The 23,733-nt window shown below is 29.5% G+C and overlaps 1 protein-coding gene across 1 annotated transcript in view; it reads right to left on the bottom strand.

Annotated features, from left to right (window-relative positions):
- Positions 1–8,191: 8,191 nt before the first annotated feature.
- The window catches only part of LOC113373899, a 407,940-nt gene continuing 392,398 nt past the window's right edge, over positions 8,192–23,733 (bottom strand). Inside the window, exons 6-12 of the mRNA XM_026614164.1 lie at positions 21,028–21,249; positions 15,375–15,623; positions 14,238–14,340; positions 12,678–12,897; positions 11,277–11,420; positions 9,944–10,111; positions 8,192–8,802 (exon numbers count right to left, since the gene is read on the bottom strand). Of these exons, the coding sequence (XP_026469949.1) occupies positions 8,192–8,802; positions 9,944–10,111; positions 11,277–11,420; positions 12,678–12,897; positions 14,238–14,340; positions 15,375–15,623; positions 21,028–21,249 (1,717 nt within the window). The remainder of the gene's footprint in view (positions 8,803–9,943; positions 10,112–11,276; positions 11,421–12,677; positions 12,898–14,237; positions 14,341–15,374; positions 15,624–21,027; positions 21,250–23,733) is intronic.

Here is a 23,733-nt window from a genome sequence, read left to right on the forward strand (position 1 = left end):
AAACTAACAAAGCTGGCGCAAAAGAGTCTTACTGTGTACTTATTGAGAGTAGAGTTGGTTAAATATTTTGAAATATAAAAAATTCAAACCAAGGTCAAAAGAAAAATATAAATTAATTCAAAAAATGATTAATATTACATTTTTCTTTAAATTTCGTTTATTTTAAATAATCAAAATCAAATGACATTCTGTGAGAAAACACAAAATAAGCAATTTGAATTATCTAGTAAAAACAAACCACTCCTTTGCAAAGTTGAAAAACAATTAAATAAATAGCATATAATAAATACTACTTTTTACATTTTATAATTATTTTAATTGATCATTACAATTTTTACAAGCGTATTTCAATAATTAATTATTTTATTAACTACTTAAGACTAATTTTATAAAAAAATTAGTACAGTAATCTATGTGATTACATATTGATTTGATCAGTTAGTAAAAGTTTTACAATGAAACAAAACTTTAAACAAAATTTTCATTTATCAAACAAGTTTCAAATCTCAATTTACTGCGATCATAATATTATGAACTACACAATTCAAAATTATGTATACAATTGTTAATTATAAAAATATTCTTCAAACAGATTAAATGGTGTTCATAGTAAAATAAAACCAATTTTTAAAATATAGAAAAATTAAAAATTTATTTTTATAAATGTGAAAATACCATATTAGATATATGTCGAAACACACACACACACATACACATCACAAACATTATAAAGTTATTGGTATATATAAGAACGTAAGTAAATATATACACACTGTAATACTATGCTATACATAAATTTAAAATCTTGTTTAAATATTCGTTGCATAACTTTAGCTTTTTTTATGCCTGTGAAGATAATTATATATTTCTCAAATTCATTTTACTGCAGGCCAAAATATCAGACAAAAGTTGGAAATTTTGTAACTACTCTCCCTTCCTGATAGTTACCAGAGCAACAGGGAACGTACAGGAAAAATTATAGCTTCACTAAAGGTTGAATACATTCAAACATTGTTAATATTACTTATATTTTCATTACTAATTATTCCTCCAGGCCAAGAATCCTGCCTACCATCTAGATTTCGACACCAGGATTTACATTTCTCACATGATCCATCCAAGACAGCGCTTCAACGCGATTGCCAAAATGTTCTACGACTCGGATATAGTGTCTATAGATTTCACAAATAGAATAAATAAAAATAACAGTGATGGTACTGTCACCAAATTCGATAGTGCTGCCATTATGAATTAGTGGGTCGCCAATGTTACAAGGGGACACATCACAGAATTGGTCAACCACGATAGGTGGTGAATTTTTAATAAAATCATTTTTATTTGATCACATATTGACAAATTTATTTTGCTCCAGCGGATGTTTGTGGTGCTGTTATGGTGCTGTTGAACGTCATATACTTTAAACGCGAATGGAGAAAACAATTTCCTGAGGAGAATACAACATTTATATGCTCGCACGCAGGCGGCCACGTACCCAGGCACGGTCCTGCTTGAATCTTATTATTTTTATGGTAAATATTAATATTGTTTAAAAAAGCATGAACAATATATTCATGATAAATAATTAAGTCGACAAAGTTGATATGTGAGGTCATTGATTGATAAATAAATGTACCTGTAATTGATATAAAGGCATGGCGGACAATAAGACACATAATTAATATTGGACTAATATTTTACTGTATTTTGTTAAATATATCTGGATATTATGTACAATCATATAAGTCTAGTGGTAAGTTTGATGAAACTGGCTTCGGCAGGCAGACCATACATGGAGGATGCGTAAAGTCACAACAAAAATAAGAGGTGATGAAAAGGCCACCGTAATCATCGCAATTATGTTGATCTGCTAAATAACTAGTTGGTATTGGTATTTAGCCTTGAGGCATGTTACATGAACTTCCCGATATGTGTAATTAATCGACTTAATCAATAAGAAACAAATTAATTTATGAGTGATTAAAAGTATTCCGAGTGGATTTATTACACATGATTGAAAACGAACGAACACGTTAACTCGGAATATTTTCTAAAAGCAAATTTTCACAAATCAATAATTTTTAAAATTGAACCAGTTTTGTAGGACGTTAATGGTTTAGTATGTTCATTAAGACCAAGTAATGTATCGTTATACCAAGTAAATCATCTAATTTTAATTTTAACAAACGTCAACAAAACTACTCATTTTCTCAAACTTTGAAGAATTTTTAAAATTAAACTATTTGTCGTAAGGCCGTAATATTTCAGTAAGTTTTATAAGACCATGGTATACATCGCCAAAGAAAGTTTCATAACAATCGGCTTAAATTTTTTTTTCAACAGTTAATTACAAGAAAACGGCTCGGTAGATTTTCACCTAAAACTAATCAGTTTTATTCCCAACTACTATCTTTCGAACAGTTTTTGATTTTTTAAATCGATTCGGTACACTCTTTTTCAAATGACAAAGAAACGGCTCGGCAGATCGTCTCACAAAACTGACAAACTCTAGTGCTCATTGAGATACATCGAATAGCTTTTAAATTTCTGAAATTGGTTCTGGCCTTTTTGATCAAACGTCGATGAAAGGTCTAATTTTGACAAATGCCAAAAAAAAACGATACCAATTTTTGCAAATTTTGACAAATTTTCAAAGCTAAACGAGTTGTCGTAAGGCTGTAATATTTTAGTATGATCTAGAAGACTATGATATCTACCGTCAAAAAAAAATCATAAAAATCGTGGATTTGTTTTTAAAAAACTTTATTACAAGAAAACGGTCCGGCCGATCTCTGCCAAAAACTAATCAGGTCGATTCCCAACCAATATCTTTAGAACGATTTTTGAATTTTCAAAATCGATTCAGAATTGCGGGCTAAAACGTGGCCAAAAACTTTTTCACTTTTCGGCTATTCACGAAGGAACGGCTTGGCCGATCATCGAATGGCTTTTAAATTTTTGAAATCGGTCCAGCCGTTTTTGAGAAAAAATTTGTCGGCAAAAAATCTGTTGTTGCACACATGCACGCACACACACACATACTTTTTCCAAAAATGGTCTCATTCGATTCAGAATGGCTTGAAACGTCGAGAAAACATAAAGTTAGCGAATCGCTTTTTTGATAAAAACATGAACTTCTCCTTCGGGAAGTTAATAAGAAAAAAATACAAACAAGATTAAATAATATACTAGAAAACAAAAGAAAACCCGTGTGAAACCTACTTTGTGACATATTTGCAATAATTTTAATATATATGTAGTTAAAAATTTTATCTTTGTAGCCAAATTTTATTTTTTATTGATCTACTATCTACACATTTCGGTAAAGTTTTACAGCTTTCTTTAAAGAAAAATACCACTTACATCTATCTTTAAACTTATCAGATGTATTAAATACAATTTCACCTTGTGAACAAATCTATACAACTTAGTACCTTAAGCATCTAGACCAGTGTCTAGACCACCGGGGGGCAATTTGCAATTTCATTTGACAAAAAAAAATGCTTCTTAGATTTAGAATAATAAGGTGTCCCGGTTTCGCCGCGACGATTTTAGTTTTCACCCTTGTTTTCCTGGTGCCAGAGTTATGTTTTTTCTGCCGGGTTGACTTGACTTTTTCTCATTACTTTATAAAAAAATTACAACTACCCATTATAATCTGAAAATGATATATGCAATAAACTTTATATAAATCTAACAACAACATTATGAAAGAGTATATTGCGGGATGCAACAGTTCTTTGGATTCCAGTAGCCCTTTACTAATTACCAAAAAAATAGGTAAATCAAGTTTCTGACTGCTTGGCATAAATGTTTTAAGGTCAGTGACAAGACTCGACTTGAAATATGCACAAGAAAAGTGATATTTAATACTGAAGTTAATTGCGAAGCTTTATGAGAACAGAGTTATATACAAGGCTTTAAAAGCAGAAAAATTGTAAATATGATGTGAGTTTTTTACTTACTGTCAGTAACTATGGGTAAAGATGGAATTAATTTAAAATAAACTAATTTTTATTGTATCCTTAAATAGTACAAGGTTGACACTGAGCGCGGCTTTTACTCTTATTGTTATATTGCTTCAAATGATTCTTTAGGTTTGTTGAGGTTGAAATTTAGCTTTAACGTTTTGATCGGTTATGTAGAGTGTTTGTTGAAAGATGGAATATCAAAACAAACATTGTAGTCAAATTTTGAATTTTTATTTCTGCAAATAACAAAGAATAGGTGCTGTTTATGATGTCGAAGCCTTAAAAACAGCTATGTTGAAATTGGTTTTGAAAATGTCATTATGGTAATTTTCCACTCAATTTTGCTCTGATTGTCCAGTTAAAGTTAAGCAATAATCGATTGGGCTAATAGAAACAATTTGGCTATGTTTAAAAATTAATGGGGGTTGGTGAAAAAATTTCTCCACATTCACCAAATGTTCCTGACCACTAACCATCTGATTTAAAACCCTTGAATTTAAAATAAAATCATGATGGTGTCAAATTGTGTCTAATTTAGTTTTTGCTAATAAAAATTAGAAGTTTTATAAACTTGGGATAATGATGCTTCTTGGAAAATAACAAAAGGCCATCGATGAAAATGGTATACATAACAATGTTATTTAATTCCACGCAAAAATTGTCTTTAATTTTCTATCTAAAATGCGCACTTACTTAGTTGCCAACGATAACTACCAATTTCTAGAAAAATATGCGCACTTACTTAGTTGCCAATCTGATAACTAAAAAGGATTTAACAAAAAATATATAAAGTTAAGATATAATTCCGTTCTGAGTTAAGAAAGTGCCAAGTAGATTCGTTAAGAAATGGCTTTATGAAGAAACAGAAACCAAATGCCCAAATGTAATCATATGTACAAAAATTTGCTATAATTTATTGAAAAAAAGAAAATGCTCAGATTAGAACCTAATATAAAATCTTTGTTTTAGCTTAAGTATTGCATTTGCAATTTCGAAAAAAACATTAATAAAATTAGTTTGAAATTTCTGTATGTTGGCTTATTTCGAAATTTTACTTATGATGTTTAATAACAATTTAATAGCGATTTCATCTTAAAAGTTATCCTCATTTTTCTGGGAGAAAAAAAAATGTATGGCGGGTTGATGTAAAATGATGATTATCATTTTATAAACCTCAAGATGGGGCGGGGCCCAAAAAAGGTTGGGAATCACTGATCTAGACTCTAGATGCTAGAGCTTCTTATTCATCTTGATTATCCAGACAAATTTTATCGAAACTAAAATTTGTTTCTGTTATCCCGTTAATTACAAATATAAGCAAAAATATTTGATGCCATTAAACTGATCTCATTCGTGTCTTCTGATCATTAAAATTATATATTATTATTTCTCACCTGCAATTCAGTCCAGATATTAGGTGCTATCTACAACTGCAGCTAACTATAGTTCCAGATGAAATATCAGTGTTCAGATTTTACTTGTTTTTTTTGGTCTTGGTTTAATTTGATTTATAGATAGGCTCTGGATATGGATCTGTTTGCAGGTTGGAGGAGGATTTATTATTATTTTGTAATCAATGCGAATAGTAGAAAAGCTAGTGGTAGGCTAAAGCTTTGCTGTTTTTCAGCAATTCTGTAGATATTTTTTATAAATATAAATAAATCTTAAAGTAACTAAATTTTAATTTAATCTAGTACTAATTGATAAAACTTATAATTTTATAGATTTATTCTTACCACTTCTTTTTTGTAATTAAATATCTAGTAATAAAGCAAGATTACAGTGTACTGAGTTGTTTTATAATCGTTTATTTAAAGTTGATCTTGCAAAATGAATTAGTTTAGAACAGTTTTATTAAACAATTAACCGCGGTTAATAATATTCATATCATGATGTTCTACTATTATTAAATAAAAATTAATTTATAGTGATTTTTATTGATAATGTTACAGTTGTAAATGATACTTACAATACAAGAGCACCTTAACCACATAATGTACAGAAAAACAGACAAATTTATAACATAAATTTACTTATAGAACAAATTAAAAAAGTTTAGAAATTTCAATTATCAAATACAAGTCGTTTTTTCGATCTGTTGTATCACTAAGAGAGCCCAATAAGAAAGTTGTAAATGTTGGTACGAATAAATTATTATACACTTGGACTTAAAGTTAATTTTATATTACAATTTGTCTGTTTTGTACCTATAATCACACGGAGATCATAAATTTTATTTAAATTTATAAAAATCTTCATTTTAATTTCCTAATTCATGTTAAGAGTGTAAAAATATTGCACTTTCACAAAATAAATCTAAGGTTAAAAAATAATATTATTTTATATAATATTGTTAAAATCTTATTTGAATAATAATACTAATTGCAAATTTATAAATCAATAAATTCAAATAAACAATCGTATCGATCTTGTGTTAAAATTTGATTTGAACAAATATTATCAAAATCATCATTAATAATTGATTATTGCAATGTAAAAATCAGTCGGTAATATATGAACATAAACATGTATACACAAATAATGTATAATGTATATATACGAGGTCTGTTCAAAAAGTACCCGGAATTTTCGTTTTTTCAAAAAAATATTTATTTATTCGTCTACATTAATGTGGTCCCCTTCAAAGTAGTCCCCCCCAGATATAATACACTTATGCCAGCGTTTTTTCCAATTTTCGAAGCACCCTTGATATTCACTTTTTGATATGTCCTTGAGCACTCTCAGCGATTTTCTTCAATCGAGGAAAACCGCCGTCCTTTCATGGGTCTCTTCAACTTTGGGAATAGGAAAAAGTCACACGGAGCCATATCTGGTGAATTTTTGCACTTTGCAACACTTTATTTCATTTTTTACGCAAAATTTAATACAAATTCTTTGACTTTTCAATTCTTCCATTGTAAAAATCGCCGAGCTCAGAAAAACACGTCGAACCTTAGCGACTACCACAGACAAAGTAAACAGTGAATATAGCTGAAAATTTCATCATACTTTAGGGGCATGTATACCAACACAATAAAAAAAAATTTTGACAATCAGACACTCCAGACCCGCGAAATTTAATTATTAGTAATTCCGGGTACTTTTTGAACACACCTCGTATATATATATATATATATATATATATATATCGTTATTAAACTTAATCTAAGTATAAAAATATTGCACTTAAGTTGAGTCATGTATTGTAAAAATAATTTAAAAAAAATTAAACTATTTTATAATTATATATTTCTTATGCTATTAATAATTTTTAATTATTATTAAAGTTTTAATAATAATTATCATGAATTATATTTAATAATAATTGTATAAGTTTATTAAAAATAAAGCAAAATTTACGAACTATTTACATTTTGTCCAAATAAAATAGGGTGTATTGCTCTTCTGTAATATGTTCAACATTATTTTTTTGTACTATAATTAACACTATGCCGTCCGGCGACACCACAGTGGTGTCGAGCGCGAACTAGCGCTTAACAGCCGGCGACACCACAGTGGTGTCATGAGCACAGTATCTTCCTTTGGCCAGTGGCAGAAATCTTTCCATCCTGTTGGTGTTTTAATTTAGATAACAAAAAATTACACCCCTCAACATTAGTAAGAACTAAAAATTTGTAATTTTTCGATAATATTCAGAATGGGCGGGGACAAGCAAAGTGATAACGAATTAGCACTACCGGCGCCAAGCGAATAAATTTTTACAAAACGTGCGGACGGCAAAGTGTTAAATTTATGAATTAATAAAAATTCTTTGATTCAAATTTTTGATATTTAATGGACCTAGAATTTGTGTAATTATATACTCTCTATCCAATATGTCTCTTAATGATATTATTAATTATTATTTGTGTAGAAACAATTAATTAATTGTTTTTGTGGAAATAATTAATAATTATTGCTCATACAACCGCCATTAAAAGCGTTCTGTTCAAAATTATAATACTTAAATGGCGCAAATACAAAATAGCGTTTATTACGAGTGAAAAATCTGAAAATCAACTTATAGATATACTTAATAAACTCAGTTGCAATATATTTTTATTGTCAATTAAAAAATATATGAATTAACTTTCTTCTTTATCATGCTCTAGCGTTTGATTGAAAAAAATATATATATAAAACTATACAGAACTAACAGTTTCCTCAATATATATGAAACTCTCAATCTATTGCTTACAGTACATCTGATCTACTCTATGTAATTAATATAATCCTGACGGGTGATCCATAATTTTGGATGGCGGATCATGATTGATGGCAGTATCTGAATACATACCTGCATTCATAACCTGTCGTTTAAACATAAATCCACCAGGTCGACGTCTATTACTATCTAAAAACATTGGGCGACTTCCTGAAGTTTCATTAGAAGTCAGAACTATATCAACTATACCATCCACACCATCCAGAACAATACTATCAACGCTCTTACTACGTCTCCTGGTCTCCCTATTTCGTTCCCTGTTACAATCGCTATTATAAGATCTATTTTCCTTATAAAATTCCTGGATTGGAATGCATCTGGAAGCACTGAGTAAAGAATCAGAAGTTCCATCACTCATGTCGTCCATTATGGCATCGGCATCAAAAAACAGTTCGCTGGAATGCCTGCTCCTGAATTTGTCATGTCTGGTTTTTCTTGGTGGATTGGGCAGAATGCAGGCAGGGACGATGGCTGCTTCAGGAATTTCCTCATTGGATAGTTGGTTGGATAGACTTTTCTTTTCTTTGGGAGGTAGTTCTGGAGGAGATTCGCTGGTGTAGGATATAGTTACCCTGCTGAAAGATGGACTTGTCTTTTCCAAGTGAACGCCTAAAATAGAAAATAGAATTAGGTTTGATTTTCAGAATTAATAGAATTAACAAAAATCATTTCAAAATTTGCTTGTTCTATTAGTTCCTGTATAACTTACTTAAAATCCATCCACATAAAACCCTCAAAATTTTTAGTTTTTTATATAGGTATGTTATATATGTCTTAATTTTTCTATATGAAGAAATACTAGTACCATCTAATTGAAATAAGTACAAGGTGTATAATATATTATCTGAATTTGGTTAATAAAAATAATTTTCAAAAGATTATATCAGTGCGATTTTAAAATGATATTTAATACTTCATATAGACAAACAACAATATTAAAGAACCGATTGCAATCAAATGCAAGACGAATGTCGAATGCATTCCAACAGGAAAATCGTAGTACACATTTATTAAAGTCAAAATCATTTACGTTTCTACAATAACTAAATAATTTTAAATATTGTAATTTATTAGCACGGCATCTCCAAATACTCCAAAATTATATATAAATATACATATAATAATATTGCACGACATTTCAATCTGCTCTTTACCAGTAACTGATATTATGATTAATAATATTAGTAAACATTCATGCTTGTAAAATTGTCAAAAATTAAAAAAAAAAAAATAATAAGAAAAAACAAAAACATGTGTCAAGTTATATAAATTCCCAATAATTTTTCTACGATATTTTTTCAAATAAAACTTAGTAATTCAAGTAGTTAGCAAACTTGATATGAAATATAAATTCAAACATAAAATATTGCTCGAGCAGGTATGTATAATATTTCGTATAAAAATGTTATCATAATTATTTGTCATTTTTTTTAACATAATTTAAATATAACGAAAGTAAGTGGTAATTAACTACTGGTTATATATTGGTACTACTATATTAATTTTTGCAACAAGCAATAATTTGCACATTCGCAAATAAATAAGAGAACGAGTTCCAAATCCAAAAATTTTATTTACCAAATTAGAATACATCATATATGTCAACTCATGTTAGTTTTTTTTTTCAAACCACCACCTTGTAATATATGATGTTCGTCAATGAAATTGTTACAAATTTAATTTTGAATAAATAATCATCATAAATGTATATACGTATAGACGATAACTAATTGAAACTGTAGTTTGTTACCATTTGAAGGTCTTTTATTCGGTATTTGTTTCGTACCCCAACTTGGATTTCTTTCGGCATCACTGACAATATTGTGTAGTTCCTCGATTACATCTTCGATGGTGGCTTCTTCTTCATCAGTTACATTGATGTGGCATTTGTTGTTTGGAGTCTGCACTCTTATAATACCTAAAATAATAAATAAATACAATTTATTAATTGCAAATAACAAAGCAAAAGGGATAGAATTTTACATCTACCAGTATTTGTTGCACATCTAAATCTAAACAAAAACGATATAAAAATTAAACTAGTAGGGTGTATGACATCGTGCCTTAAGGCAAATTGCTGGAACTTCCCGTACCGTAACGAAATGTTCGTCTAATATTTATAAGAATTATATAAACTGAATGCAAATGCAAAGTTGAAAATATTTCTTCAAAGTATATTAGAATTCAAGTCATAATTACAATTAAAATCTGAATTATTTTCGATATTCAAAAAAAAATTATTTGAAAAAAAAATAAAAAAAAATTTTGAAACAATTTTTTTTCCAAAATCAATTATTTTGTTAAAACAAGCAGAAAGTTCTTTGAATCATTTAAATCGGACGCTTATTTCTCTCAAAAACTGCCATTATTTGCACATTTAGCTCTGTATCTTCAAAATGGCCGGGCCTGCCTTTGCCAAAAACGTATAACCAATTCTCTCAATCATTACTAATTGAATGCTTTTTAGATCATCCAAGTCGGAAGCTTCGTTCTCTCAAAAAACTCTATTTCTATTTTCTGCACTCTTTGCTCTTTATCTCCGTAACTGCTAGACCTGATTTTGCTTGAAACTAATCAGCACATCTTCCCATCAATAGGAATCGAAAGTTATTTGAACCATTCAAATCGGTTGATCCGTGCAACGAAAAAACAAAACACATACGACGCAATAAACGTGTTCTAATTTTTTGATAAAACTCTTTACCCATTATGTTATTACACCTTAATTATGTATCAATACACCTTTAATATTATTGGATATTCAATTAATTAGTGAATTATTTATTCGCAATAAAATTATTTTAGTTTTATTAGTTTCAGAAAAAAAACAAGAGCAATGACTTTAATATACACATATTTAGTATACACTTTAGTATATACATTTCAGTATACACATATCCTTTAGTACACACTTCTCGTTATTAAATAATTAATTAATTAGCAAAGTATTTACTTAAACTAAAATTATTGTAGTTTTATGAGTTATATAAAAGTTAGAGAGTAATGTCTTAGGAGTAGGTATATCGGTCTGTTTCAAAGATGAAATTCGTATAATTTCAATATAAAATTCTATATCTTATTACCTGTGTTATCATCAGGTGACAAAGATCTTTCGGCCTCTGAACTGCTTATACCTTCATCCTCGTGATTTGATAGTTGACGTCTCTTAATCGGTGATGTTGTGATATTTAAAACTGATTTTGTCAAATCTTGGACTGAAGAACCATCTAAAAATACGAATTGTATAAAGGAATGACATATCATTTGAAAACGTTATATAAAATACAATTTTTATATTCTAGTTAAGTGAAATCAGTTTATCATTGTATAAAATGGTACATAGATCAATATTTAATCCTTAGTAAATGTAGTATTTTATTTTAATAATCACGTACCTACTTCAAATATAAAAAATTTAAAAATATTCAAGAAGTGATGTTTAGACAAAAAAATAAATCTATTTTGCTAATTGTTATTGAATAAAATTCTAACAAGATCAAAGAAGCAAAACATTTGAAATATCATAATAATTCATGAACCGATTCTGCCGTAAAATAGACCAATATTATGGCAAGGCCGTGTAGCGTTTATCATATAAAGTGGTTAAAAACTGTCAAAAGCATGTGGTTGCTATGCAGTCAGGTGTTTAGATAGAAAACCTAATCTAGAAAATTCACAAACGTCAAATAAAGTATCTCAGCGTTTTTTTCATATAAAGTGGTTCTAAAAACTGTCAAAAGCCATGTGGTTGCTCTGCAGTCAGGAACTTTAGATGGAAAACCTAACCTAGAAAAATCACAAACGTCAAATACAGTATCTTATCTTAAGTGCATCTTTGTGATGTGGCATAACAACATATGAGTGAATTTACATTTGATGTGTAAAAAGTCTGAAACCACAGCGAATACAAAGCATTTTAACAGTTTTTTTTTAGTACTATTTTATATGCAGAACACTACGTAAAGTAAAATATATGTGGCATAATAACATATGAGTGAAGTTACATTTGATGTGTAAAACGCCTGACACCACAGCCAATACATAGCATTTTAACAGTTTTCAGTTTAGTACCATTTTACGGCGTAACCGGCCTCTTAAACACTTTTATAAATCATATTCTTAATGGGAATCACTGATTTTTTATTTTTTCAACTGGAGGAATTTCATCTAGGTGAGCGGTCGGCAAACTTTTTTAATAATTACCCTCAAATATTTTTGTCTAAGTGAAGAAAGATTACTCCCATACCAACAACTTAGTAGTAAATACAGTAAATATCAATTACAAATAGTACATAATTTTTACTCCCAAAAATTTCATTTTTACACTATTTTGGGTAATTCACCCCGGTTCTCCAACCACTGATCTAGGTTAATCGAAGCCTTGGATAAATAACTTGTGACCGCAAGAAAATACGCTTGTGCCCTACAGTTAACTCATCCAGCTGAGCATATTTGCCATTACCAATAAAAAAATTATTTCTTACTATTCATTTGTAATTGAGCACACAATCTTTGCAGGTCCTCCTTTTCAGACTGTAGTGCTTTGATACGTCTCTCCAGGGCGCTAACTCTACCACGTAGACCTGCACCTTCGCGCTCGCTGGTCAGAGCCCTCTCCTGCAGCCTTACCACGTCGATATAGCCACGCTCCCAGCGCTTTACGGCCTGCTGAAGACGCTCTAACCAGGGACCACTTGTACAATTCTGGAAATCGAAATTAGGTCAGTTTCAATATATATTTATAATGGATTTTTTTATGGGTAGAAAATATAGATAAAAAAATTTAGATAGAAATTTAGCACACTTAGGCACATAAGACTGAGTCTTTTATCTGGGTATGTCGGGCTCAATAATGGAATGTATTGGATAGATCGGGTCTTTAAGATCCATCTATATCTCAAAAACACGTAAAGTTAAAAAAAATAACTACAATATTTGAAAGTAGAGAGACAAAAATTTTTAATCAACTTTCACCTTGATTCTTACGGCGTGGTCATCGGAAAACAAACAAAAATGTTTGAAAATCTATGACAAAAGTATTTTCTTTCATTGTAAGTTTTTTTGGTTCTGAGTATTGTTGTTTAGTTTACGAGGCCTTAATATAAGATTTCAGTGCATATATGTTATTCAATTGTATCATACATTGTTAATTTTAAACTAGATTCAACAAACGTTTTTATATAACCTCTATAAGGTTACGCGTGGGTGATGTAAAAAAGACCAATAAACATTTAATCTGGAAAATGTGTAAACAGTAAAGTAAATTAAGTCCAAAAATGCATTTTACAAAAGATAAAGTAATTAAATAGTAATTCCAACTCTGTTGACAAATATTTTCGATAAAATACCAGATCAAGGTTATATGCTCTACTTCATTTTTTTTAGTTTTTTGACAAGTTTTGTGTGAAACAAGTAAAGTAGCTATATTTTATAATAGAACAAAGCAAAATAAATCACTTATCACATAATTATCACTACTGAAAAAATAACAAGAGAATGAATTAAGCTAAATTAAAATATAAACCAAAAAAAAACCTTATTAACAGACTGTAGTAGTTGATATGGTGTGTCGATGATTTTATGTATCAAATGGTTATTGCTCTTAAACATATTTTACACTTTTAAAACTTACAAACCAAATTTGATAGTTTTTTTTTTTTACAAATATTTTATTTTAAAAGTATTAAATTTAGATTATAAATTATTAAAGTTATTTTTAGGCCGAAGACACTTTCTGCATTCACATCATATGGCTTTAGAACAAATATAATTTTGTGACTGTAAAGATATTTTCATGGTAGTTAATTTTAATTATTAACTATTTTTTATTTATTTCTATAAGACATGTTTAACATTTGTTAGATGAGAACATAGTTGTTTGACATAAAAAGCAAGTACCACATTACTTTTAAGCAATAATTATTATTTAGTTTTAATATATTTTTTGATATAATGAGTTAAAATATTAAATTTGGACCTATTTAATTAACGTAATCTAAAATAATTAACGTAATAAAAATGTGAACTAATTAATGTAATTTTACCTTAAGCAATAACTGAGGTTCCAGCCCAGCTTGATGAAGCTCTGATTGCAAATATAATCTTTGTTGAATACTGCCTGTCGTTTCGATGAAAGAGTTTATAAACCTATGATATAAATATATCGTAATTAATACATACAATTTAAATAAAAATATCTACAGTTACTGTTAAAAATAAATATATAAAGGCATATAATAATGGAATTGAAAATTAACCAAATTTATTATAGTCTTTTTTCAACTTTGTGTTTATAGCGTACCAAGTACATCAAAACATGATAAATTGAAGATATCGTTAATTTAATTTTAATAAAATTTAATTTAAACTTTGTGTTTATAATGTACCAAATACATCAAAACATAATAAATTAAAGATATCGTAAATTCAATTTTAACGAAATTTGTATCATGAGTATTACATGTGGCTATTGAATTTCTTTCGAGACAAATAAATTTTCTTTATATTCAATAATTGAATTATAGAAGTAAATACATGTAATATTAGGATTAAAAATTAACATGATTTATTATAGCATTTTTCTTAGAATGTATGCTAGTATATACACATTCGTCAAAGCAAGATAAATTAGAGATGTTAAGCAAGCTATTAAAATTTTTTTAAGACAAATGTTCGTTGTTCAACTATGAATGTATCATATTAATTAAAACAACACAAGTTTAAATAATATCAAGTATTTTCATCTCCTTATTATATTTCCTTCGAGACAAATTTTAAATTTAGATTTATTATGTGCTTAGAATGTACCACGTAAATTAAAGCAATATTAATTGAAGTAAAATCAAGTATTTTTAGCTTGGGGCCGTTCAAGTATTATGTAAGCACTATAGGGGGGCGGGGGTTGTTGATTTGCTTATTTTGGGTTGACATGGGGGGCAGGGGAGTCTGGATGATGAATACGTCATGAGTAGTATTTTTATTTTTTTATATTAATTGCAAAATGTTTACGTAAGCATGGGGGTAGGGGGTAAGAGCCTTGCTTACTTTTGCTGACAAGGGGGATGGGGAGGGTAAATAATTGTAATAAATCTGCTTACGTAATACTTGAACGATCCCCTTTCTATTAAAGTTCGAGTCAAATAAAAGTTTACAAAATATCCATAAGAATCCTTGTCACTCACTCCATGCCAGCTGTCTGCAATTCTCCGCTTCCTCCTCCACTTTGTAGCATCCCAGCTAATAATCTAAAACGCACTGGTTCTCCGCATTGCAACCTTAATGTACTGAGAGCTTCGTCTACCGCCCGATGTCCTCGCGCCTCGGCGCTGCAGGCGGACGCCAGCAGGCGCAGGCCGAGCAGGCGAGCCCGCACGGCGGGTCCTGTCGCCGAGGCGGCTAGTGGAAGCAAACCGCCTTGGGCAACACTAAGCCTAGAAATACGCAAAGAACATGATGAATTTGAAACTTCCTTGTACTGATTGTTAGTTTCTATTACCAAGATAAAAAGTTATTGAGTAGTTTGTTCTATGATTTGTTACAGGATTGTTATGCAATTTAAGGCACAAAACATTTGCATTTATAAGAATAAAGTTTATTGTTGGTATAATAATATTAATTTCTCTTGTCATAAAGTTTACATAACAATGTTCTTTTTACACAGTATGTAATCCACACGGCAGACGATTTAAATAGGATGATTATATTGTATCAAAAATCCTCCGGTTATAATTTTGTATTCCAACATACAAGCAGGCAGTCTGAATAGGATGCATGTATCAAAAATCCTCTGTTTTATACCAAACTGAAATTCCCTCTTTTTCACTCCTAGGTAGATATTCTCAACAGATCCGTACCGGGTATAATTTTTTTTGTTCCAACAACTTTTTTTGTTCCAGATAATTTAAGTATTTAATATGAAAAATAACAGTATTTTAACTATTAGTTTATGTTTCCTTCTTATATATAAAAATGGAGCTTTCGATCAAATGATTCGGTAAAACTCGAAAACGGCTAAACCGATTTGGCCAGTCTTAGTCTTGAAAAATTCGTGCCAATCCAGAGATGGTCGGAAAGGTGAGATAATATTTCAAAATCGCGTAGAAACTTCACATTTTTAATTTGAAAATATTTGTAGAAGCGTAATTTAAATGAAACAATGGACGGTGGGTAATACGTGAAATGTCAAACATTTTTGACGGATGATATTCAATTACGTTTATTAGGATGTTTTACGTGAATATTATTTAATTATGATCAAATTGTAGTAAGTAGTTTTGTTTGTAGTTTTATTTATTTACTAAAACATTACTAAACGGGACGCAAGAGTTGATAGAAACTCAAAATATCAACTTCTTCGAAATGTTAATATGAAAATGTACTTTTTGGCATATTTTTCTCATTCACGGTGCTCTGAAAAATCTCATTTGTACAATTATATACTCATTGGTATTTATAAAACATTTTCAAGGTTATGTTATTTTTTATTTATATTATTTAAATCCAGAACCTAAATTTGATATCGATCAAAGGAATATTTTGTCGAATAATATTTTCTCAGTTATAATTTACCAGAATTTATCAAAGAATAGATAGTAATATATGGTGAAAAAGTCCACCACCGATGTGTCAAAAACCAGTAAAGTTAAGCATTGTTTAACTACAATATTTGAAAGTAGGGGGAAAAAGATGTATAACCAGCTATAACCTTGATTCTTATGACTTTACTATCGGAAGATAAACGGTAATCTTCGAAAATCCATGATAAAAGTACTTTCTTCCATTGGTTGTTTTTTAGCATTAATTAAAAATGAAATTATTTTGTAAAATACCTTTAAAATTAAAATAAGACATTAAACCTGTTTGCCACCTGGCCGTTCCAAGTTACTTCGCCTATGGGGTAAAAAGGTCTAGATAACAAATTTTTGAAAGAAAGCAAAAAAGCTCATTTCTACAATGAAGAAGTAGCTGACAGTTTTATTGAACATAGTCAGATAATTGTTCGTTTGAAATGTGTTATTTGTTGTGATATAATCGGTTTGATTTTCATAATATAGTTTATATTTGCTTAAAGTCAAATTGGACCTTTGTGCCTCGCCCTGCTCTGCATATATACTTTTTATTAAATTTACTTTAATTCATCGAATGTTACATAAAACTTTTCAAAAAGCAGGTCAAAGAAGAAATATTTAATTCATTTTTCCATCTCTCCTCGCAGAAATTTGAAAATTATGTATAAGCTCAGTAGTATTATTTACAATTATACACAAAATCCAGAATTCAAAAAGAATCTGAAAAACTTGAAACGTAATCAATAAGTCGAAAGACCAAAAAAGACTTGGATTGGATTTTACCATGTTTTCTATAGAATGTGTATAAAACTTCCAGTTTGATTGTATTGACAAAATATAGACAAACTAATTGGGTTTATTGCTTTTATAATATCTCATTGTATATAATATCATCCAAATACCACACCCTTATACACTTAAAGTATTAAATATTTTTGATTCTGTAAAAGAATTTGTTTAGAATATACCTTACTTAGCAAAACACAGTTTGTCGGGTCAGCTAGTTATAAATAAAAATGGATTAGGTATAAGAAATATTACAGCAGAAAAACACAGTTAAAAATTACTTTTTCCCAGTAAAAAAAAGTTTTATTGAAAAAATTTAATAAAGATAAATATTTCAGTGAATCAACTCTTATCATGTCAACCGAAACTCGAAACTCTATGCCACTCGTGGTTCCCTGCTACAACGGTCGAGCACTCGAGATCGATCCGGCATTAGTGGGCAATGGTTTATCAGCTCTGTCAATAAAACATGATCTTCAAGATTTGGTCAACTGCAAAAACATCACACCAAACAAATGTGCTTCAAACGTTGTAGGAAGTTGCCATAAAAACAATGAAGTGAAAAGCAGAAATTCATTTTGGTGCGTACATCGTCCAGAACTACGTAAATTGACATGGGCTAAAAAATTGAGCACTCGACAAATTGCTGCTGTTTTGGAAGAACACGCTGTGGGTGATCATTATGGAGATTTGTTGATGAACACCACAGGTGCGTTGTTGTGAATATAGATTTTAGGCAGAAATTACAATAACATTTTGTGTATTACTAATAATAAATACATTTTTAATAGGTACTTTAGGAGCATCTCCGAGAGATAACAATTCCATAACAAACAACAACACCAGCGATGTACGATTTTTTAAAACCGAATCAAAAAATTATGGTTTAGACAATACAAGTGAAAATCAGTCTTATAAAAGAATGAATGCGACCCAACCACCATTTTCAGATGGCGAAGCAGAATTCACTCCCGTAAATGGACCACGAGTAAACGTATTGACTGATGATGATGATTTAGACGCAAAATATCAAGTTCACAAAAGTTACGTTGGTATGTGCATAGACATGGGGCATATGATGTTGAGATCTCCACATGTTTACATGGTTACTGATTGCGAATCGGATCCAACAGACGCCGAAAAAACAAAAGCAAATAATGAGGAGGCAAAGCCGGTAAAAATTGAAGTTGAACCTCTAGCACAAACGCCGAATTCACAAGTTGCCGGTACTAGTCAAGGTTCAGCACTTAGTGCCGAAATAGATAGTTTATCATCAGCTTTGAAACTTCATGAAGCAACAGCCAAATCTTGTGTTCCATGTGGAGCAACTATTCCAGAAGACGCGTTCGAACAAGAACCTCCTGCATCTTTAAAACAAGCTTTTCAACATTCAGCTAATACACAAGATGTTACTGTTATTTTAGCGCCACGATACGATTTACCAGAATGCGAATCAGCTCAACATTCTACTTCAGGAACGCAATTGGAGCTAAACCCGAATGAAATTGCGCAAATTGAGGAGCGGATTCGAAAGAATTCTGCGAAGAAAAGTAGACCTGGAAGTGCTAGCAGCTCAAGTAAAAAACACCACACTACTAAAGATAATATCCATTAGATAATCCTGAATATTTGCGCATTTAAATGCTATACTCACCAAAAATTTATAATCGCACATGAATTAAAATAAAATATAAACAATAATTATAATTAAAATTTTGATATAATAATTTAGTAATTGAGAGAAAGGAACATCGATTTGTAAACCGTTTACAAAAATATTATATCTATGTTTATATTTTTTAAAATATTAGTAATTTTGCAAGATAAATATCAGTTATGAGACAACTATTTGGATGAACAGCAAAGATTAAGTATATTTTGTTGAACCAATTATATTCGTAATTATTTTAACATTAAGTTCTCATCAAGAACATATGAACGTAAGTACAATAAAAATTATGCGAAAGTTTTAATTTGCCTCTGATCTACTTTGTCATTACATGCACAATCATAACATTTATGATTTTGACGTCCATAGAATATTGAAAGGCAAATAAAATATAAAATTAAAAGCTATATCAGTAAATAATGATAGATAACATGATTTATTGAACTGCATATAATAACTTTGCGTAGGGTAAGTAATAGAATACGTCTAAAAATCGAAAATAAAAATTTTTAATATCGATAATGATGCGAACTTCAATTTTGATTCTAAATAAAATTCTTAGGCTCACCTATCTACTCTAAAGAAATAATTTTAACTTTACAATTTAGATTTTATAATTCTTAGAGAGATTCATTCTAAATCCGTTTGATTTGTTTATTAACCTCATATAAACATATGTAAACGTCGTCGTTCACTTAAATGTTCATATATTTTGTCTACAAAATAATTATGAAAGTTACGGTATTTAATGTATGTGAATTTTTTTTTTAATTCCACTAATATTTTATTACGGAAAGTAATGAAGATTCCCGCATTTTGCATTAAAGTACAAATTGATGCACCACTAGTTAAACATATTAAATCAATACTATTTGTCAAAATTAGACCTTTAATCAACGTTTGCTCAAAAACTCCTGAACCGATTTCAGAAATTTAAAAGCCAATTGATGTATCTCGATGAGGATTTTCGTTTCTCAGTTTTGTGCGACGATTGGCCAAGTAGTTTCTTTGTAATTTGGAAAAAAGTGTTAAACTTTCCGTCCACATTTAAGCTCATACTACCGAATCGATTTTAAAAAATCAAAAACTGTTCTAAAGATTGTATTAGTTGGGAATGATACTGATTAGTTTTAGGTGAAAATCTACCGAGCCGTTTTCCTGTAATTAACTGTTGAAAAAAAATTTAAGCAGATTTTTATGGATTTTTTTTCGCAATATATATCATGGTCTTATAGAACTTACTGAAATATTACGGCCTCACGACAAGTAGTTTAATTTTGAAAATTCATCAAAGTTTGAGAGAATTAGTAGTTTTTTTGACGTTTATTGAAATTAAAATTAGGATGATTTACTTGGTATAACGATTGAGTACTTAGTCTTAATGAACATACTAGACCATTAAAGTCCTACGGAAACTGGTTCTATTATAAAAATTGTTAATTTTTAAAAATTTGCTTTTAGAAAATACTACGAATTAACGTGTTCGTTCGTTTTCAAATATGTGTAATTAATCCACTCCGAATACTTTTAATCACTCATAAATTAATTTATTTTTAATTGATTATTTATACGTATCGGGAAGTTCATGTAACTTGGCTCAAGGCAAAATACCTGTACCAACTAGTTTTAAATAATATAACAATACAACAAAGCCCTTCGCATCATAAGGCTAGTTTAATAACTTACACTAAAATTTCAATGGTTTTTGATTAGTTTGTTTAATACGACGTAAAGTGCAGTGGATTCCTTGAAGATCATTATACCAAAATAATGACCACGAATTACAACAACTTTCTATCATTTCCTATTCACCTGTTAGCTGCATCCGAGCTCCTGCTGCAGCAGAGTTGTAGGCATTGCAGGCAGGTTAGTTCGTCCAGGAGTGCCCTTCTCTGCATAGCCGGAGTGACGCGGTACTGCTGAGGCGATTTCGCCTGTTTGTTGCCGCCACTATGGCTTAGCTGAACGGCTCGCAAAACTTCTAATAATAATGAGACACCTTCCATAGGTGCACTTACGAATTCTTGCACAAAACTGAAAAAAAATTAGATAATTTAGAAAAAAATATATTTGTATTTTTTATCACAACTTTATATTTAATAAGCATTATTGCACAGTGTAGCGCCACGTAATAATTAACATTTTAGAGAGAACAATATTACTAAGACACAAAGAAATAAATGCATGGTTAGAAATGAGATTTATGAACCGATTCTGTCGTAAAATAGACCAATGTTATGGCAAGGCTATGTTACGTTCCAGTTTTCATACAAAATGCTACTAAATACTGTCAAATTACTATGTATTTACTATGCTTTCAGGCGTTTTACACATTAAATGCAACTTCACTCATATGTTATCAAGCCATATCTCAAAGAACCATGGAACTGCAGTTGTGATAACATAGTTTCTTTTGACATTTGTCTGTTTTCTAGGTTAGATTTTCTTTCTAAAACGCCTGACTGCACTACAACCACATAGGGTTTCGATAGTCTTTAGTATCACTTCATAGAAAAACTGCTACATAACATAGCCTTCCATAACATTGGTCAATTTTACGGCAGAATCGGCCCATTAGTTCAGATTAGATTAATTCAGATTATACAGTTTCTTGTTGGATCTTTTTTAAAAAATGAAACTACTATTTTTATAAAAAAAATGAAAATGGCGTAAACTCTAATCGAGATAACTAATATTAATTAATATAATAATGTAATTTACTAACTATTGAGCATTTTAATCTCTAAAAATACTGTTGGTAAGACAACATGTATAATGATGGGTAGTTCTGCCCTAGGGCGACTCGATTCAGTAATGAATATATAATAATAGTGTGAAACATTTCTTATTGCCATTTCACACCGCAATTCCAGAAATGGGCTATTTTCAGTTTGGAACATATTTTGTATCTATATTTTCAAGTGAAAATGGACATCGCTACTGCACGATGTCAGGTTGTCCAGATAACCCAAAACCCATGATAACATTTATAAATGTCAATAAATTTATAATTATAATATGTAATTATAACAATTTAAGTTAACTTAATAGTTGTAGATATGAATTTTAAATCATAAAAATATAAATGACAGATTATTTCGTCCTTTTATTTTTAGCATTCTTATTTTATTAAATATTAAGTAGGGTATTCTATAATCTCTATTCATTTATTATACATATATTTTTAATACGAAGAATTAATATAATAAAAAAGTGGAATGCTTGTAATTTGTGATAACGTAATAATTTGCAAATACACAAAAATTTAACGTATAAATTTCTTTCTTAAGGTATACGTATCAACTTTTCAGAATCTTAGTTACATATATTAGGTTACAGAGGGACTAAAAGGTCCGCAGGTTAAAAGGTTCATCACCGATATTACAAAAAGAAGTGAAGTTAGGAATTTTTTTAATAACAATATTTGAAAGCAGAAGGAGAATGATGTATAACCAGCCATCACCTTGATTCTTAGGACGGTTTTCGAGAGATAAAGTTTGAAAATCCTCAACAAAAGAATTTTCTTTCGTTGTGAGTTTTTTTCGGTGGTGAACACCGTTGTTTAGTTTGCGAGTCCTTAACATAATATTTAAGTATACGTTATTTAGCTGTTTTGAAAATTGTATTATTGAATTCAAGCTAGATTCATCTTTTTTTATAAATAACCTCTCAAAAACAAAATATTACACCTCAATGGAGTAATAGGAACCAACTGAACCTTTAATCTGATATAAAGGCGTAAAAGATAATAAATAGCAACTAAATTGGTAAACTAAATTAAAAATAGTTATTTTACAATAGTTATTTTACAATAGATAAATTAAATAAATAGTTATTCCAACTCTGCTGATGAATATTTCTGATAAAATACTAGATCAAGATTATGTGTTATCTCCGTAAAAATATATCCATAAAATTTATATTTTGCATTGGTGGAATAATGTAGCTATTATTTCGTAAATTTTCTACAAAATTAAAAATAAGGCATTGAGTCTCTTTAAAAATGTAATCAAGTTAATAATAAAAAATCTAATTACGAATCATTTCATCATTTCTTATCCAAAAGATTTAGAAGCATCTGCTCACATATAATTATAACTGTTTCATCAAAGTTAAGTTGTAAGTACAATTATTTCTGTTATATTTACCGTTGTATGTGGTTCGCAGATTAAAATTTACTCATTAATGAATTTGTTACAAAACCGCCTTTATTATTATGAAAAAGCATTACAATACAAAAATTATGCAAGGAAGAACAGTTAGTAACTATACAAATTATTATTTCACGGAGCAGGAAAAATTATTCTTCAAATAATGTTTCAGTTTTAATGTTAATTCTTATAATGTTTTTAATTGTAAAATTAAAATATATATATAATAATAATATCTTAAACAATTCAATCTTAATGTATCGATACAAATTATGTATATTAATCGGCCTATTGATGAAAATATTTAACATATTAATAAAAAAATTAAAAAATAAATATGTCGAATATGTCGAAATTTCGAATCATA

This window comes from Ctenocephalides felis, unplaced genomic scaffold (genome assembly GCF_003426905.1).
Source record: "Ctenocephalides felis isolate EL2017-DRISC unplaced genomic scaffold, ASM342690v1 CF-g0.4_SCAFFOLD_01604, whole genome shotgun sequence".
In the NCBI taxonomy this organism is placed as follows: Eukaryota; Metazoa; Arthropoda; class Insecta; order Siphonaptera; family Pulicidae; genus Ctenocephalides; species Ctenocephalides felis.